This window comes from Coloeus monedula (assembly GCF_965178545.1).
Source record: "Coloeus monedula genome assembly, chromosome: 8".
NCBI classification, from domain to species: domain Eukaryota; kingdom Metazoa; phylum Chordata; class Aves; order Passeriformes; family Corvidae; genus Coloeus; species Coloeus monedula.
The window spans coordinates 24574667-24593943 of NC_138788.1; the positions used below are offsets into that span (position 1 = coordinate 24574667).

General features: G+C 47.4%; 1 protein-coding gene across 1 annotated transcript in view; it reads left to right on the forward strand.

Annotated features, from left to right (window-relative positions):
- HPSE2 (heparanase 2 (inactive)) overlaps window positions 1-19277 on the forward strand; it is a gene marked incomplete at both ends in the record, with an annotated part of 105549 nt that overhangs the window by 54336 nt on the left and 31936 nt on the right. The window contains 2 exons of the mRNA XM_082286416.1: window positions 16935-17108; window positions 17670-17841. Of these exons, the coding sequence (XP_082142542.1) occupies window positions 16935-17108; window positions 17670-17841 (346 nt within the window). The remainder of the gene's footprint in view (window positions 1-16934; window positions 17109-17669; window positions 17842-19277) is intronic.

A 19277-nucleotide genomic window follows, 5' to 3' on the forward strand; every position in this document is an offset into this window, starting at 1 on the left:
ATGTTGTGAATCTTGTGTGAAAAATAAACCCCAAAATATTTTTTCCCTCCCGCACTCTTTGGCTTGCCTTTGTCCCCTCTTTGCCTGCCATGCCTCCCTCTCTATTCTCTCCGTGGATGTATTGGTGGGTGGCAAGGCTGGTGTCCTTATGCTGAGGTGCTCTGAAGAGCAGGAGTGGCAGTTAATGGGAGCTGGGATGTCATGGCTTGGCCATAAAAATTTATTTCTTTTCCCCTTCTGCTTATTGTCTCACATCTTCCTTCCTTGCTCCTTTGTTCTTGCTGGGCTCCCAGACCGCGCTCTGCCTAAGGGACATTGTTGCTCCCTCTCTGGCAGATCAATGCTGTGCAGGTCTGGAGCGTACCTTGGGTGTGTAGAGGACACAGTATTCATTTCAGAGGCAGAACTGGACCTATGAAGTACAACTCAGCCCCACGCAGATGACTACTGCCGGCCATCTGCAACACTTCAGTCTCGCTGGAGTTCAGCGCAGACTGCACTGGAGGAGCTACACCCACATAGGGCTCTGTGATGGACAACACAGATTTCTCCCTGTCTGCTTCCATCTTTCTTATTTATTTATTTGTGTGCAGATGGAAAATCTTTGACACAAATTGGCACTCCTCAGATTCTGTTCCTTTGGAAAGCTTCTGCAGCTCTTAAAAGCTTCTCCTCCATTTGGTCAGCCCTGCAGGCATTCACTGTGCACTTCATAAGTCATTTCTCTAGTCATTGCCTCAGTATTGTGTCAAGTCTTCTTGGATCTTTATTTATAATTTGGCATGAGTCTGTTCTGAGGGTTCAGCAGACTCTCACTGTTTCATGTGAGCTAGGACATCTTGGTTTCAGACCTTCAGGTGGCACAGCAGGTTACTCCTAGCTGAGTTTCATCATACATGGTGCATGTGATGTACCGGGGCTATCATTGTATCCTGGCTTTTGCTATTGCTTTTATTTGGCAAGTACGACTCCTGAAGCCTTGTGTCCTTGCTGCCCTGTGCCACCAGTTCCTGGAGGCCAACCATGCTGTGGTTGTCCCTCCTGTGCTCTTCTCCAGGTGTCTCCCTTGGCCATTGCTGGAGAAGGGAGGCTCAAACAGTCCTCCAGCATGATGTGGAGCAATCACATGGGCTCACCTGGCTGGCAAAGACATGTCAGACAGCAGGTCTAAGAGAAGAATGAATGTCTCTTGGGAGGCAGCATGAGTCTGCTGAAACTTTGCTTCCAGGTGGCATGTAAGGATGGGCGCCTTGTCCCTGTGAGCAGTGTTTTCTGGAGAAGGGCTGTGTGTTGGACCTCTTGCCTGGAACAGGGCTGGCGTGGGCAGCCAGGGAGCACTCCTCCCTCACCATCAGACCATTAGAATAAATAAAACAGCTCCACTTATGCTGGATGAAATCAAGTCTTCTGGATCACGGCCTAAACACGGTCAACAGCTCCTCTGGGCCCTTGAGCTGCCAATAGCTTGCACCTCCTAGTGAGTCTGTCCTTGGGAAGGAGCCATTAGAGGCTAAGGAAACTTCACAGATCTCCATCCTTTGAGAAGTGGGAAATCATCACTGATAGGACTTGCAGCACCTCTTGTGTCAGGAAATGGAATACACAGGAAACACAGTGGTTAAAACCCAGCGCTCACGCAGTGTCCCAGCCAATGCCTTCCTGGAGCATGGTTATCAACAGCATTTCCAAAACTCCTCCAGGGCACTGTGGAGGCTGGGTTGCCCTTCTGCTCTGTCCTTGTGGTGATTAGATTGTATTTGAGTGAAGAGCCATCAGAAAGCTAGTAAGTTTTCCCGATCCTCTGATAGTTGTGGGCTTATGTTGTGACAAGTCCATCCCAGGACTTGTCAGCACTGGAGTATGAGTAAAATTCACCAGAAAGAAATCATGATTGACTAGGGCCTGATGGACCAGCACAATAAACTTCTCCCTGCTGCTGCCGCCTCTTCTAACACAAGTGCTGCATCTGTGACTTTCTTGATTGGATGGCCAAAAGTGCTCTAGAAAGACAGAGTCTGTTTCAACACACATGTGCATAAAATATTTCACATTCCTCCCTTAATCACTAGAGATATCTTCTTCTTCATTGCCATCAGTCTTTGTGATCAAAGCTGTTGTGTTGCACAGCAGCACATCACCACCAGGTCTGGTCAGTGGAAAGAGACTGAGGCTGCCCAAGTTTGCTGCTTTCATCCTGGGCACCCTCTGTCTCTCTGTTTTCTCTCCAGGAGGTGATTCTAGTGGCTGACTTGTCCTCCTGGTGTCCAGATGCTTGCCCTGTTTGTCCCCCTGGTGCTGACATAGCACAAGATCATGCGGAACCCTTGGTCTGTGGCTGCAAACGTGGTTTGAGTGTTTATAGTTTTATCCTATCACCTCTCTTTAAATGGAAATTCCTTATGCTAAAGTTTCAGATTGAGGGTTTGAGGAGATGACCTGAAATCTAAGTGAGAATCTGTTGAGTCATTTCTGAGTGCTGTGAGCATAAGTATATTCCTCAGTTTGGAACATGTAGCATTTTTCAGCTGTACAATAATGCACAACAAGCCACATTCTGCAGGATGAGGCTTCCAACATCCACAGCCTCAGCAGTAAATGGAGCAAGGTCATTGCTAATCTGGAAAGTAAATGCTTTTGAAGCATTTTCTCTCAGGACAAGACTTACTCTTTTCTTCCAGTTGCTAACACCTTCCTTCCTTCTCAGAGCAAGCCCATAACCTTCCTCAGACACAGAAAATTTCCTGTTCTCTACTGTCAGAAGCTTTCATCCCTCCTTTTGTGTCTCACTTTAATCTCCCCCAACATGCCATGGTGTGTCCATCTGCCTTTCACTGGGCTCACCTTTTCTTGCACTTCCCTCTCCTAATGCTGCCCCCATGGTTCCCATTTACCAAAGGTGGCAGCCAGTGGGCATATCGCATAAGTAATTTGAGGCGATGGGATTTCAGGTAGAATTATTTAATTAGAGACTGCCAAGCAGTTTGGGGGGGAATTTATTTTAATAAGTTGATTTTAATATTTTCCATACATTTATTTTTAAGCAGAGACTATGCCATATCCAGAAATAAAACCATTTACTTAACCAGTGAGATATTCAGTTAAACCCTGAGAAATTGTGGTTTTTTAGATCAACCTTTATCCCCAAGAATTGTCTCAGAAGGCTGTCTCCTCTGGCTGGGGGCAGAATCCCTTTCAGAGGTTTAACAGTGGCTATTTGTTTAGCTGAGGAAGTTGAAAAATCTGACAAGTACATTGCAAAAACCTCAGATCCCTCTCCCAGAAGGCAAGCCAATGACACCATTAGCTTAATCCAGCACCTCATATACTCGATTTTAATACGACTCTTTAGCTCCAGAGTTTGATGTATTTTCAGTTGAAGGATTTGTGTTTCAGTAGTAAGAGGGGAGCAGGAGGGAAGGCGGTGCTGTAGGTCGCTCAGCAGTTGGGTACACGTGTGTTAAAAGCCATGCAGACGATCTGCTCATGAAAAGAGCTGACGTCTGACATCTAAATCCATTCAGTGAGTGGAGTAACTCACTGTGGCACAGCCTTCTGCTGTGTGTTTAGCCGAGTCCCACATACCACCAGTGAGTTGTGCTCTTCTCTGCCTCTTCTGCCTACGTGGCTCACTCTGTTTTTGACAACCACCTCTAGGCATGATACCATTAATGGATGATACTTTGGGGCTACTGTCCTGGCAGGCTGTGTGAGCACCCTCCCCATCACTACAGAGACCAAGGATGTGCCAACCAGTGCGGAGGAGTTGTGTGGCAGCAGTGCCTGCAGGGTGATTGCTGTGAAATTTAACATCCATCCCATCCAAGTCCACGTACCTGCGGTGTTGATCCACAGGGCTGGGCTGGCTTTGGGTTATTGTCCAGGAATATAAAGAGGTATGGAGCTTCAAGGGAGTTCACTCAAGGCACTTTGGATGCTTACATCACTAGGAGTCATCCCTGTTCTTCCCTGCTCACCTTGAAAGAACAAAGTAGTTCAGGTAAAATCTCCATTGCACTAAAACTGGAGGAGATGCATCCCCCTGAAATGCTGGAAAATGGTGAGGAGAAATTGAGAGTATTTGGGATGCATCTCTGCTCAGGGGAATAAAGCAATAAATATGCTTCCAGTGTACCAGGAGTAAAAACCACTTCAGCAAAATTCAGAATTATTGTAACAGGGCATGCTGATAGTGGCAAAATTCTGGGTGAAAAATGCAGAAAAGGTATTTATTGAATACATATGAATCTTCTGTATTTGACAAAACAATTTGACACAGATTTAATAGTGATTATTGAGCACTTTTGTGGTTTCAGTTTCCTAAGTGGTCTTTCATTTGTTCTGTCCCTCTTCAGGTCTGCTGCTCTTTCACACATCAGATTAATGTAACTAACAGCCATGTCACAGTTAATTGTCTCGATGAAAACTAAAGAAAAGAGCTGTTTCTATGTCGATATGTTGCTTACTCTTTTTCACTGAGTTACCAATTGATATTTTCCTCTTTCTTTCTCTTATTTGTACGTATTTGCAGGGTATTTTCCTGCTGTTCTTTCTGCTGCTCTCTCCCCTGACCCACAGCACAGCTGTTGCCTCTCCATGTCTCACTGGTTGGGAAATGCTGTCTTAAACTCCCTTCCCCAGAGATCCTCTTGACCTGTGCCCTGAATTTGTTCAAATTTGCTTTTTTTGAAATACATTATCTTTAATCCGTTTTACTTATTCCTTCACTGCCTTAATTTGCTGGACTTTTTTTTTTTTTTTTTTTTTTTTTTGCAACCACTTGCACTCAAATTTACTTCCATTTTTGGATTATTAACCAACTTTCTGTATCAATAATATCCAAGTAATAAACATCTCCTCCCCTGTTACTTTCCCTTCTCCAGAGCAACTTTTCCCCACGCATTCCAGCAGCTTGGAGTGTCTGGGACCTGCCCTGCTCTGTCTTTAGCAGATAACAGGGTAATTAAAATAACCAGTTCCTACCAACTCCAGTTCTTTTAGCTGCTTTAGTCAGACACTCAAAAAGATGTCCTCCATGTTCTGTTTGTCATTAACAGAAGTTCTGTGGGACATCGTCTGTGCTCCTTTTCTTTTTCTTGGTCCCTGGAGACATGCACAGCATCTGTTTCTCACCTCTTTTTGAACCCCAAAATACTCTTCATACAAAAAACCCCAATCAACCCTCCTATTTCCTTCTTCTTTTTCTTAAGCAGGTGACATAATTTCATATAGCATTCCCCTCCAACAATCTTTCCATGAAGCATGTGTGAGGCTAATTGCTGTAGTTGCTTATAAGGGCTTTAAATGTGTCTTGTTTGTTCTCCTGGCACTTACGTACAGACAAGGCTGCTTTGGCTCTGCAGCTGGTGACGAGGAGAAGGAGTCTGAGCACACCTATCCTCTCACTTCAAATCAGTTGGTTCATGAGATCCTAAATGTCCCACATAGCAGTGGTTTGTTGACAGTGCTTGGTAAGGCTTGTAAGACAGCAAAGAGCTGAAGAATTGATTGGAAGTTTGGAACATCTTGCTTTACTGTGAACATGGTGAAAACCTGCAACAAATACTGCTTAATGAAAGTGTGTTTAGAGGAGGCTTGACCTTAATCTTGAGCTGTCCAGAAGAAACAAAAACCTAGAAGGGCAGGGGTATAGCAAGATCCAGTCACTAGAAGACCAAAACAGGTAAGTTTGGACTCGAAACCAGGTGCCTATTTTGACCATGGATGTTAAATAACTGCAGAATTTCACACAGGGGTAGGCTGATTTCCATACTTGCAGCAGATTTTAAGCTGACAGTGGGTACCTTTATGAAATATCTGATCTGTCCTGCTGAGGGACTGGGTTTGACTCGTTCATTCCACATGTACATCCCAGGCTGCCTGGTGCAAGACATCAGGCTAGCGATGCTGGCCTTTTCCAGCCGTTCATCTGTGCCTCCAAAATCAGGTTCAGACTCCACCCTGTGTGCTTTGGTACAAGATTCCCCCAAAGATTAGCCGGGGAGAGCTCCTGCCAAACCGGGTCCCTCCAGCTGAGCCGTATCTGTGAGCCCAGAGGAGCAGAGAGAGCCAGGGCCAGTTCCTTCAAGTATTTTACAGATTAAGACCCGGGTCTGTGGGAATCGGTGGAGGTCTGACCCCAGCGGGTTGTGGTCCTTGCTGCAGCACTCTCAGTCTGCACCAGTAATTGCCATGTTCCTCACCCGTCAAGCGTGGTCGGTCGCTGTTGTGTTCAAACACAGCCACACTCTGCACTACAGACGAGCCCTCTGACATTATCTGAGTGCAGCTGGAGGCATCTACTGTAGCCTTGAAAATGCCTCTTTCTTGGCAGAGCTCTGTGTTTATTATAATGCTGTCTGTAATGTGCAAAAGTACATTTCTGTTTTAACTTCCTTCTTTATGTACTAAAGAGTGTGGTTTTAATTAAGGATTTCAGATTGAAACATTTCCGGTTTTATGTGTTGTTTTTTGGTTGGGGTTTTTGGGTGGGTTTTTTTTTTTTTTAAGACAGTTTTCAGTTAAAATGTTTCAGAGTTTTGAAAAATACCAGATGCCCAGCTCACAAAGTGTGCGAAGAGCCATAGTCACTCCCTCTTCCTCCCAGGAAAGTCAGCTGCTCCGCTGAGTAGGAACAGCCAGGGACGGCCGATGGCGAGAATGGGGTCAGCAGGCAGGAGAGGATGTGCTGGGACGGGGACAGGCGGTTTCAGCAGCACACCATGACTGCGGCTGCTTGCACGATAGGAAACATTGACTCAGACCCACAAAACAAAGCACCTGATATTTGTGGACTCTGGGTTTGTAGAATAGCTAGGGATTGTAAGAGGAGATGGCCACACCCCTGTTTAGCAGCAGAGCATTTCTGCTGCAGCACCCGGAATTGAGGGACTTCAGGCGTGCCCCTGCCATCCCTGGCCACCGGCTGCGGTCCCCGCCCTTGGGGAAGGGAGGCAAACAACTTGTAAATTAAACCGGTTGTTTTGCTGCTCATCAACTGCCATAAAAGGAATAAAAAAAACAAGCCAGATTTTAGCTCTCCTGGTAGTAGAAGAGCTCAAAAACATACATAAAGGCACCCCAAATTTTTGAAAACAGCAGGCAACGAAAATTATGTTAAAACCAGGTTTCTTGAGCCAGTCCCATGCTTTTTGTGAGTTTGACTCATGATTTTTGAATGTTGGGGTTTGGCAACACTGAAGTCCTCAGTTTGAATTTGTTCCCGATGTGGTAGTTCAGCCTCCTTGCATGACTGATCAATGTCACTCTGCTCTGGAGCAGCCAGAGATCTGGGGGGTGGGAGGCAAAGGGCCTGGTACAAGGCTCTGCTCCTTCTCTGGCTCTAGGGATGCTGTGGGGTGGATCTGGCTTGCATCCCTGCTTGAGGCTCTTCTGAATCAAGCCGTGTGTCTGCCACATGACAGCAGTTTAGGCAGCAAAAAATGGAGTATGGGAGCTGCTGGCTGGGCTGAAGGGATTGGTGAGCTAGATGCACAGATTACCTGGGCTAAGCATTTTACTGAGATGAAGTGAACACGTTAAAAGCATGCTTTGTGCCTGTGCATCTTTCATTCCAGTTTAGCCATGCAGCATCTGCACAGGGTGTTGCTCAGTCTGTGCTGCCCAGTTCGCTTTTTGCAGGGAAGTGCTGAAAACATCCATCCTCTTGCTGCAGTGTTAGTGCTTCAGGTGCTGCTAGAAAAAGTATTTCTAAAGAAAACCTCTGCCTTGCATCTGTGGCAGCTTGAAAGAACAACGTGGATGCACCTTGCCTGAGCAGCAAGCGATGCACAGGGTATGTGGGTTCCCGTCATGGCTGTTGTCATCTGCCCTACAGCTGGCAGGAGGAGGTGAGTGTAGGGGCAGGCACGGCACAGTTATTGCCCTCTCGCTCTGCCTTGTGTTACAGCATCCAGCTGAACAGCAAGCTATGGTGTTATCTTGTATGTACCTCTGTGGGTTTGAGCTGCACAGGGTTTCCTGAGTGGTCAGACTCAGTCACAGGAGGTCCCCCTCCATGTGGCATGGGAGCAGAACTGTGCAAGGACCAAGTCACCTCTCCTGGCAACACAGAAGTGGCTCACATTTGCACCTGAAGCCGGCTTTAAACTATACAAATCACCATTCTCCCATCCATGGGTAATGCTATGCAACTGCCCAGCTAACCCTGCCTCAACACCCCCCACCCCGATGGGATTCACAGCCCTGTCCTGCCTGTGAGGTGGCCAGGGAGGGCGTTTGGTACTCCCATCAGCCATCCCTGTCCATCTCTAGCTGCCTGCCATGTGGGAGCTTGCTGAGTGCTTGAGGACCTGACCACTTCTTACCTATTTGGGAATGCTTTTAAATTGTTCCAGAAACTGCTGTTTGTTGATAAATCGGGGTGATTGCAGAGAAGTGTTTTAACTAAACCGTGTAAAAGAAGGAATGAGCTGCAGTGCAGCACTGCCAGCTGTCATTGGGTTTAGAAACACACATCATAGATTTTGTTGCTTTTCAGACAGCTGCGCTTATAGCTGTTCTTATAGCCATATAAAACAGTCATTCTGTCAGCAAACGGTCTGGCAGTGGAGCTGGGTTATGTCTGCAGCCGTGTTCCCAAGCCTGGCAGGTTTGCTCCCTCCACGTGCGTAGCTAAAGCCCGAAGGAAGGCGGCTTTGTGGCTGGTGGGGTAACCCATCCCCAGAGTCACAGCTTTGCACAGAGTACAGAGCAAAACTCTGGGCTGTGCCCACCACCTGTGCAGGGGATGGTGCTGACAGGGCTTGTCTCCAGCACCCCTGGTCATTAGGAATGGGTAGTTCCTCCTCCGAGAAGGAGTTTTGGAGGGTTTTACCCCAAGTCTGCCGTTGCTGCTCAAGAGTCTGGCTAACTGCAGGTCAGGTTCGCAATCCACAGCCTGTTATAGCAGCGCTCACAGATCAGGCCCTGTCTGCTCTGGTCCATATCATTTGGACTTTGGAGATAAAACTGAGAGTCACAGAGACTGGAAGGGCAGGAAGATAGTGCTATCAAATCTGAAGCTTTACACAGGATCAATATATAACTTTGGATAAAACCTTATCCAGGAAGGGTTTCCTATGTAAAAGACGGGCTTTAAATGCCTGGACAAAATAATATTTGAATAGTTTCTGCTCATTTTATTTGCATTCCTTTATCCAAAATGGAATGACTCAAGCAAGCTGCTGACTTTACTCCCTGCTGCTCACGCTGTTTCCCACCAATCCCTTGTGCAAGCAGTGTCAGTGAGATGGAATTGCCACGCAGGCTGTCACTCTCTTGACGGGACAAGCTGCCTCCTGCAGAGGCCACAAGGACACCCAGAAGTGCAGGCACTGCTGAGCACTGAGGATGCTGAGAAGCTGTATCCAGGTTTTCCCTGGAGCAATTTCCGTGGCTCAAATCCAGTGATCTGGGGTGGCCAAGAAGATGCGGAAGAGCAGGTGGTGCTCACAGTCTTATTTTCCCTTGCTCCGTTCTTCAGCTCCACTCAAGCACGTAGCACTCTCCCTGCTCACCTCCATTTCCCTCTGAAACTTTAGAAGATGCTGGATTCATCCTGATCCAAAAGGGAAAATACCTTAAGTTATGCAGCAGGAGAAAACAGCTTTCTTAGCTGTAATATGATCCTGGTTTCTTCCCAGACACCAGACTGGAACAGAGGGTTTGGGAATTGCCCCTCTGGCCATTATCTGAGCTTTACAGCCCTTGGAGATTGAACCCAGATCCCACATCTCTTCTGAAGCTCCATGTCAATTTACACTTGTTCCTAGAAACCATTACTGTCCTGTGAGCTCTTTACCACGCGAAGATTGAAAACAGAGCTATTCTGCTCATTTGAGCTCTCTCTTTTTGCATGAAGGCAGAGCTCAGGGCTCATTCCTTTTTCTCACCATCTAAGGATTAAGCCCAATCCTGACTGTTATCCGACCTCAATACCATTTACACACTGAACCCAATGCCTATGGCTTTTATCTGAGGCCTTAGAGCATTTGGAAACAGGCCATGCCCCATGTCTGGTATCAAAAGAATTATATTAATTTGGGATTCATTCCACAAAATGAGGCTGTCAGCCAGACTCCTTAGCAATTGGATATTGAACCCAGACCTCGTGGTTGTCTTCCAAGTTATATGCCAGCTGGGAACTCAGCCCACAATCCATGGCTGCTGGCCAAGCTCCTTATTGGTGAGAGATTGACACCAAGCCCCCAGACTGCTATTTCTGTACGGCAGTGTTAAGGACTAAACCTTGCTCACGTGGTCAGCATAATCACCTCTGCTCTGGCAGTGAAATGAAAAATCTAGTTAAAGACTTGAATGAATATTGAGGGTCAGTGTTCGGCTGCTTAAAGACCAGGGATGATGACAATTCCCTTGGAAAAAGGCCCCCTTGATACTCCAAAGGGAATAGCCCCAGATCCCCCATCTGTCCTCCAGCTGGATATAAAATCCAGGTTCTCATTAACACACAGTGTGCAGCATTTCTTTGCTGGCTGGCAGTATTGAAGCCAGTTCCTCCAACTTTCAGGTATTCTTCAGATGGGATTAAACTAGATCCCTTTTCTATAGCACCATTAGGCTCTGCCAAAGCACTTCTTGTCACTCAGAAGAGACCTCCAACGTTGCACCTTGCCTTGGAGCAGTAGGAGAGCCTGGCAGGTAAGGGACAGTTCTGAAAACCTTAATCCTCTTTGGAGAGCATTGGGAGTCTCACCAGGTAGAGAGATCATTTCAGGTGAAATGTGTATCTGAGGCAAGCAAATTTTTCCCTCCAGCCAGCAATTTTGCCCAGGAATTCTTCAGCATCTTTATACAGTGTGGTTTTACTGGATGGCAAAATGCTTCAGAAGACTGAATTAAAACCAAACAGCTTCCCAGCTGGGATGGTCGTCACTAGAATGCAATTTCCAGCAACTGTGTGGGTTCCTTGGTAGCCATGAAATCTCTAAAATTCTCATTAAGCAGCAGCTTTGAAGGAATGGCTTAGCATGCAGCTACAATAGGAAAACCTTCCCTTGATCCAGTGGGTCAAGCTGGATGTTACAGTGCATACAGACAGTGTGGGATGTTGCTTTGCAGTGATGGGGAAGGCTGATCTTTGGTGCTCTAACTGTGCAGATTGTGGATGGGGGGTTTCTGGTTGCCGTGTCTGAAACCTGTCATGACTTGGGATGCGATCCATTGGAAGATTTCAAGCCAATGTTGCAGACCTGTCCCATGGGTCTGGAGTTACTCTAATTGTCTGTTGCATATCTTCTGATTCATATTTATTTGCTGACAAAACATCAAGTCCTTGCCACACACAAATGGTTTTATGAGGATTTTCAACACAAGAGAGCCAGAGCAAATGGGATTCAGCTGAGTGTGGTGCCAATTTGTTTGTAAATAAATTTTCCGTGTACCCACTTGTTCTTCTGTAAGTGGGATTATCTTTCTTTTTCCATTCATTGCTCTGACCAGCCATCTTACTCATCTCTAGGCTGAACAGCCTGTACTGCCCTTTCTTCCCCCTCCCTGTAAAGTTCTCTTTGGGCTTCTCTTTGCTCTTTGCCAGGTCTTTCCCAATCCTATCGCTCTGCTATCTCCTCTGGGGTGCTCAAGGGGCAGGGGATGCTCTGGCTTCAGTGCTGGCACCAGGAGCTGTGTGCAGGGATGCTCCAGGCTTGCTCAGAATTTATGGAGAACGCAGAGTTGAGCAATGTCTGTGATTAATTGAAATCGTTATTTCTAGAGCTACATTTCTTTGCTATATCCACAGAAGGGTTCATCTGTTCTTCATTGGATGGGTCTCTCAGCTAACCTGTGGATTTGGGAACTGTGCTGTGTGCCGCCCACCCCATGCTCAGCTCTTGTCTCACCCTCCTTGGTGCTTGCATGCTCTGTACGTGCAAGAGATGGTTGTGGTGGATGGTGGGGATAGAGGGGGAACAGGATCTTCTTTCCCATCCTTCTGGTTGCCTTCCCAGAGTTATGAAAGCCCCTGGCACACCGTGCCATGCCCCGCCACCCCTCAGCCCACTGACTGATCCCAGCCTCCATCTCAGCGTACACATGAATTTCCACTCTCTGTGCTAAACTCTGCCAAAGCAAAATTCCTGAAGCAGAATAAAAAATGTGGAAGACTTTCAAACCCAGAGATTCTTGAACTGTCCCTCTTACCAAACAGCGGTCAATACTGTGCTCTTTATAAAGTCTCTAGTATAATGTTTAATTCAGTAACTACAACTGGAAAGTCTTTCCAATTATTTTAAACTGCCAGAGATATTTTAATGTGCCTCAGATTTTGTGTTGGCATGCTACAGAGTTAAGTACCATCCATCTTTCAGAGAACATTAAAATTTAGCCTTGTATAAAAAGAAGAATAATGGGAAAGAATCCCAAAGGACGTACTTGTCCCTTGAACCCCACCATCATTTGTGGTTTCACAGACACCTTCTGCATTTTGAAATTGTTTGTCTCTCTCTGTGCAGGGTATGAGATCAATACAAGCAGCTAAAAGCTTTAATTTCTGTGCAGAGCTTCAGCTGAGGGCAGGACTGGGAGCAGATCTTTACTGTTGGCCACCCAGCCATGCCTCATCGGGCTGTATTCACTCCCTAAATGAGTTCAAGCCTCTGCAACCAAGGATGTAAAAGGCTGAGAAATCCCAAATATCTTCTGATTTAATTTTTCTGCCAGGGCTACATGGTCTCTGTCTCTGACTACTGGCTGCTGTTTGTCTGTCCCAAACCCACCAAGGCACTCACCCCAGTGCGACCCCTGCCACCAACACTGCTGCCAGGCATGAGGGGATAGAGCATGGGGCTTTACTGCCTTGGGTGGCCTCACTCCAACCACATGAGCATTATAAATGGAAGAAGCTGACTCTCAGCATGCTGGCACTTTTTTTTCTTTTTTTTTTTTTGTTATTCCTTCTTGCTGAGCTCAAGTGGCACATGAGTGCTGAGCATGTGCATCTCTGCACTGGGCAGAGGGGGAGAAGGAGCAGGGAGAACATCTTATAAATCTAGTTCTGCTCTATTAAGATTCATTCTGGTACGACAATGGCTTTTTCTATTGAAGTGCTTTGTAAAAGCCTTGCCTAATGATCTGTTAGCTGGGGAAAGGTTAAATTCCTGTATGATTTTCTTTGTTTGATGAAGAAAAAACAGTGCAATTATCCAGAATTCAAAGTGAGTTTTAGCCAGCTGTTAATAATACCACGATTCTTCATGTTCTCATTACTCAAAAGTAATGTTGCCATCCCTAGTCATGGCAGTAAAATATTTATAGCATTTTCTTATGGCCTTATTTGTACATATGGAGGACTGGACATCACTCAAAGTCTTCTAAATGGGCTTCTTTTCGTGCTTTAGCCATCCATAGAATCATTTGGGTCGAAAAAGACCTCTAAGATCATTCAGTCCGACCATTATCCTAATACTGCCAACTCCATCACTAAACTATGTCCCTAAGTGCCATACCTACACATCTTTTAAATATCTCCAGGGATAGTGACTCGACCACTTCCCGGGACAACCTGTTCCAATGCTTGATAATGCTTTCAGTGAATAAATTTTTGCTTGTATCTGATCTAAACATTCCCTGGCACAACTTAAGGCTCTTTGGTCTTGTCCTTTCCCTTGTGGCTTGGGAGAAGAAGCCAAGCCCCACCTCATTACAGCCTCCTCTCAGGTAGTTGTAGAGAGTGATAAGGTCTCCCCTGAGCCTCCTTTTCTCCAGGCTGGATACCCCCCGCTCCTTCATCTGCTCCTCACAAGACTTGTGCTCCAGACCCTTCAACAGCTTTTTCATCCCTCTCTGGACACGCTCCAGCACCTCAACGTCTTTCTTATAGTGTGGGGCCCAAAGCTGAACACAGCACTCAAGGTGCAGCCTCACCAGTGCCGAGTGCAGGGGAGTGATCACTGCCTTGGTCCTGCTGGCCACACTACTGTTGATACTAGCCAGGTTGCCATTGGCCTCCTTGGCCACTTGAGCACGCTGCTGTCATACACTGCATGATGGTATTCTTGTCATCGAACTGCAGCTGTCTGCAATGAAGATGTCCAGTTTTTAAGGCGATCATCTCAGAAGTGAGACACATGCCCCTTAACCACCAGTGCTTGGGTAGCTTGTGCAAACTGATCATCAAGACGCTGCCAAGGTCACTGAACTGGTGCTTCCAAGTTTGCACTATCCCAAGACAGTTGCCAAGAATAAAGGAGGAAAGTGGATTTGGCACCTGATACTCTTGACATCGAGAGTGGCTGTTTTAACAATCTGGTTTGATGCAGAGATAGGTTTATTAGTACTCTTCTGCTCTTTGTAGCTTCATTGCAGGCTGTAGGTCGGTCTGTCCTGGGAGACCATTGGAAACGTGCAGGACCAAACCCCAGACATCTGTGTGTTTCTCCAGCTCACTCCCCTGATTGCTGAGGTTTCCAGCTTGGAAAGTCATGGCAGAACATGAAATACACGTGGCATCTCTGCGTCCAGGCGCACGGAAACAAAATAAGTGTCATGGGGAAAATATAATTTCACAGTGGCAGGCCCTGCATTGGGATAAACAGACATCTTGTTTCCTCTCATGGATGCATGGAAAATCAATTCCCAGTCTTCTGCAGTGGCTCCTGAACATGAACCAAATCTGCTTTTGTAGTACAATTGTTTTGTGCCAGTGAAAAGGCTTCATTTCTAGCAGGGGAACTGCAGGTAACACCTTTTATGCTATCCTGATTTGTCATTTGGGTGTCTGTCTTCTCCTCTTTATAGGAGTCTCATTTCAAGTGCAGCTTTTTGCCTTGGAGTCTGAAGTAAATTAGTAATAAGTAACTGTATCTGCCTTTAATTCACTAAACATCCAGAAAAACAGCTAATGTGCCTGAACCAGTGGGATGAATACATTAGTTTAATCTAATTCAGCTACTTTTCACTCAAACAACCAGTAGCATTTAAAAAAAGGTTGTGAAAGGGATTAAGAATTTATCTTCCACATTTTTGCATTCTTCTTCTTTCCATAACTTTTCTGTGTTGCATTAAATGTTAGTTATTCAGTTAGCTTATTTCCTGGATCCTCCTTAAAATTTTACTTTGAAAATAAGTTTATTCTTCTCAGACCTCAGAGCTGGCTCCGTATTCACTGAGACTTTCAGTGACCAGGAAAGGCAACAGAATAAACACAGACATACAGTGAACAGCTTATCCCACCTGGAGCAAGCAGCTCCCACTTGTCACTGTTTCCCTTGCACGTCAGGTGGGCAGCATGGCTGCAGGAAATCTTGGAGCACCACTCCTGGGCTTAGAGCAATTCCCTGAGTGTGCGGTGACTTCCCTCCATCCCCTTCATTTTCCTTGGCAAAGGTGGTGCATGCTATCACCCTGGTGCCGTGGCAAGTCTGATGCATCCTCTGCTCCTTTATGCCCCACTTTTTTTGGAAATGTGCAAATAGCCCCAGAGCAGGCTGCCTAACCCTTCACTGTAACAACAAATTACTGAAAGCTGACCTAGGTGTGCATATTTCTCACTGCAGTTCAGTCTAGATCAGGGTTACCTCCAATTCTGGAGGGAATATCGAGTGCAATCCTTTGTGTACGAAGCCTCAGACCCCATCAAGGTACCAGACCTAAATGGCTGCTTTGCTGCCCACAAGCCCTGCTCTCCTGTCAGTAGATTGCTTCAGTGTGATTTGTTCTTGGCACTTTCCTGTGGCTGTTGACCATCTCCTTATATTTTGTAAGTGCTGACAAGCAACTTGGTTATTTGTCCAAGTGTTTTTCTGGGACCTGAAGCCAGTCTGCCTACTCTGTAATTCCCAAGCACCTCCTTCCCCTCTTCTGAAAGTGGAGCCTATGGTCTGCCCTCCCTGGCCCCCTGGAACCTCCCTATCCCTGGTGGCTCTTCACAGTTAAGTGGTTGCATCTCCAGGGCTGCTTCAGGAAGCTTGCTGAGTGTCCTGGGATGCAGTTCAACAGGCACGGATGATTGAAAACACCACAGTTATCTAATTGCTCTTTAACCAAATCTCCTCTCGCTGTCACGTGAGTTTGTATCCTGCTAACACTGGCATTAGCTTCATCAGCAATGTGATTGCTGCTGAGTTTTTAGGGAAGTTTTCAGAAAAAAAAGGCATTAAGTGTTTTTGTCTCTCTGCCCTGTGCTAGCGTCACACCTCCCTAAATAGTGGGTCAGCTCTTTCTTTTGTCTCTCCTGTTGCTGCTGGCTTGTGCCCCCACTGCTCATTGAGGCCACAGTATGGGGAGGTGCCATCCAGGGAGTTTAGGGACTAGCAGATAGGACATGGATCCCACAAAGCCCCCAGCACCCCGAGAGGGCCTGCTGGGCAGCAGGGTTTGGCCAGGCTGTCACTAGGCAGGGAGCCCCTCTCTCCCCAGGTTCAGGGGGTGACACAAAGCTCCACTCTTTGTGTGCAGGACAGATGTCAGCCAGGTGCATGAAGCATGGAGGCTCTACTTGATCATTGTTGGGGCTGGGTTACTGCACTGGGGCTGCAGAGCAGAGACCAGGCTGTTGTGGGGTGCAGGAGAGGTGGCAGCTCTAGGGTGGTGACTTCCTCATCTGCTCCCCAAGCACTGCAGGGATCTGCTCTGGAAGAGAAGCAAGGCTGAATAAGCACAGGAAAGGATGAACTTTCCTTGCCAAGAGCAGATGAAAAGCGATGTTATAAAGTCACTTGTCTCTGGTAACATGGCCCCAGCTCTGACACAGAGGTGGAGGGCATCCAAGTTTCATGCTGGAAGAAGATGAACCCACACCTGGAATCCTATCCGGGTTTCAAAGGTCAGGTGTCTTTCTGCAGTTACGGATGTCGTGGGGATGGCATTTGACCCTGGCTCATCCTACATAGAAGGCAAGGTATGATGGACAGCAGGATCATTTGAACCCCCCTGGAACTAGCTTTCCTTTGAATTACAAACTGTTTTTTGTTTCTTCCCAGCCAGGTCTCTAGACAAACTCTATAACTTTGCTGACTGCTCTGGCCTTCACTTGATCTTTGCACTGAATGCTCTGCGCCGAAATCCCAACAACTCCTGGAACAGCTCCAATGCCCTCAGCCTGCTGAAGTACAGTGCCAGCAAGAAGTACAACATCTCCTGGGAGCTGGGCAACGGTGAGTGTGGGAACAGGAGAGCCACAGGAATGGAGCTTGCTGTAGCAGAAAGACACTCAGTTTTGGAAGAGGATACTTCTAGCTCCCAGGATGCTTTGCCAGTGTATTTTCAGAGGGATTTAAAGGCCCTTGCTGTACGGCAGCACCGTCTCTAAGACTTGGTGTGAGTTAGTCTCTTAGCTGGACATTTCTCTCAGTTGGTATTAAGCACATGAAATGTTTCTGCCCTGGCTGCTGGGCTCAGCTGGTCCTGGGGGGCCAAACCAGCTACTGTAGGGACTTGTATGGTGGCTACAGTGCCAGGGGAAATGGGCAACCTTACAGGGACAGGAGCAAGGTGCTGAGGTACAGGTTCTTCATCCCGCACACAGCAAAAGGGGCACAGGAGAGCAGGCAGTGGCTGTCATCCACTTCTCAAAGGCTCCTTCTCTTGCTCTTCAGAGCTGCCTACGTCCTCTGCAGAGCTCGAGCTGTGTGACAGGGTGAGCTGTGTGTCTGTCTGGAAGTGCAGAGGAGGAAGCAGAGCTGTCAAGTTTTGCTTGTCTGTTTTTATTTTCTCAGAGCCCAATAACTATCGGACACTGATCGGCCGCTCGGTGAATGGCAGCCAGCTGGGAAAGGACTACACTCAACTGAGAAGCCTGCTGCAGCTTATCCGCACTTATTCCAGAGCACACCTCTATGGGCCAAACATTGGAAGGCCCAGAAAGAATGTCATTGGTTTCCTAGAAGGGTAGGTTATGTTGCTTTGATGAAAAAGAGCTCAGAAACCCCTCCTGGCACCAATGGCCTTTGCAGCAGGAAGGTTTTTTCTTTGGCTTCCAATGTCCAACAGCCCCCAGGATGGTGAGGCTCTATGTGGCTGGGCCACCACAGTACCAGAGGCTTTGGGACATGGTCATCTGTACTGCTAAAGCTCTGCAGAGGTCCCTGGTGGGATTTTGGGATGGACTGATTAACACTCTCCCAAGAATTTCCAATGTTTCCCAATTACAGGCAGACTGAGGTGTCCACCTTGTTGGGATGTTAACACAATGCAGTGGTGTGGATGCAGGCTGCTGCATGCCCCTGGGCTGCAGGATCAGGATGTGGGTCCTGGCACCACTTACCAGTGCGGACGTTATTATCCCTGGGTCCTCCTGGACAAATTGCTTTGCTCTTCCTATTTGGTGACTTCTTCTCCCTGTGCTTTCTCCATCTGTGCAGAGGAAGAACCTGTAGCAACTTTCTTCACTGGCCAAGCTCTCTTCTCCCTCCTAGGGGAACTGGCATGTCTCTAGTTTGGGAGGGCCAGAGGTGGAGAAGGAATGGTGACAGAGAGGGATGCAGACACCTGGAGGTGACATTGGACAGCTACAGGAATCAGGGAGGTGTGGGAGCCTGCTGGCAGCAGGAGTTGGGACTGTGCAGCTCGAAGACCATGCAGCAGAAGGGAAATTCCCTGCAGGACTGTAAACAGAAACTCCAGTGCAGAAGGCTGGGCAGGGGGAGGTGTGGAAGGGACTCTGCTGGGAGCAAAGCTGGGTCTAGCATTCATTAACATCTGCAGGAATGATCTGGCAGAAACAATAAACAGCACACTGATGCAGTCCCCAGCGAGGCGGGGAGGGAGCCAGGGCCAGATTCTCAGCTCTGCTGCAGCAGCACAAAGAGACCATAAAGCTGGTTGAACCATCTGCGACGCCAGCATCCCTCCCACTGACCAAAGTGGGGGAGCAGCCCCTGTGCCCACACCACAGCTGCCACCGATGCCACGTGAGAGCATCGCCTGACGGAGCCCCGCGTTCAGTGCCGCGCGTGAGAGCGGCGCAGGGGGAGTTACAAAATGTTGTAGTAGCCTTGATCAGCAGGAAATCTATTAGCGCCGGGAGGAGCGGGCTGAGTAAGGAAAACAATGGGGATGAGAGCCAAGAAGCTATTAGAGAAAGGGAAGTCCTACTGCTGTGTTTGCCCTTCGTGCACCGCAGCCGGGTCCCACAGAAGAGGGGTCGGAAGAGCCAAGTCGCACGGCCAGGGTGGTCCAGCAGCTAAATGTTTCTGGGCTGTGTTTTGACTGACGGCAAGCCTGGGAGCAAGGCTGTAGTGTACAGTCTGGTGGAGATAATGGCAGACACTCCATCTCAAATGAAAGGGAAGGTATGTAAGAGCTGCAGCCCTGGTGACGGGATA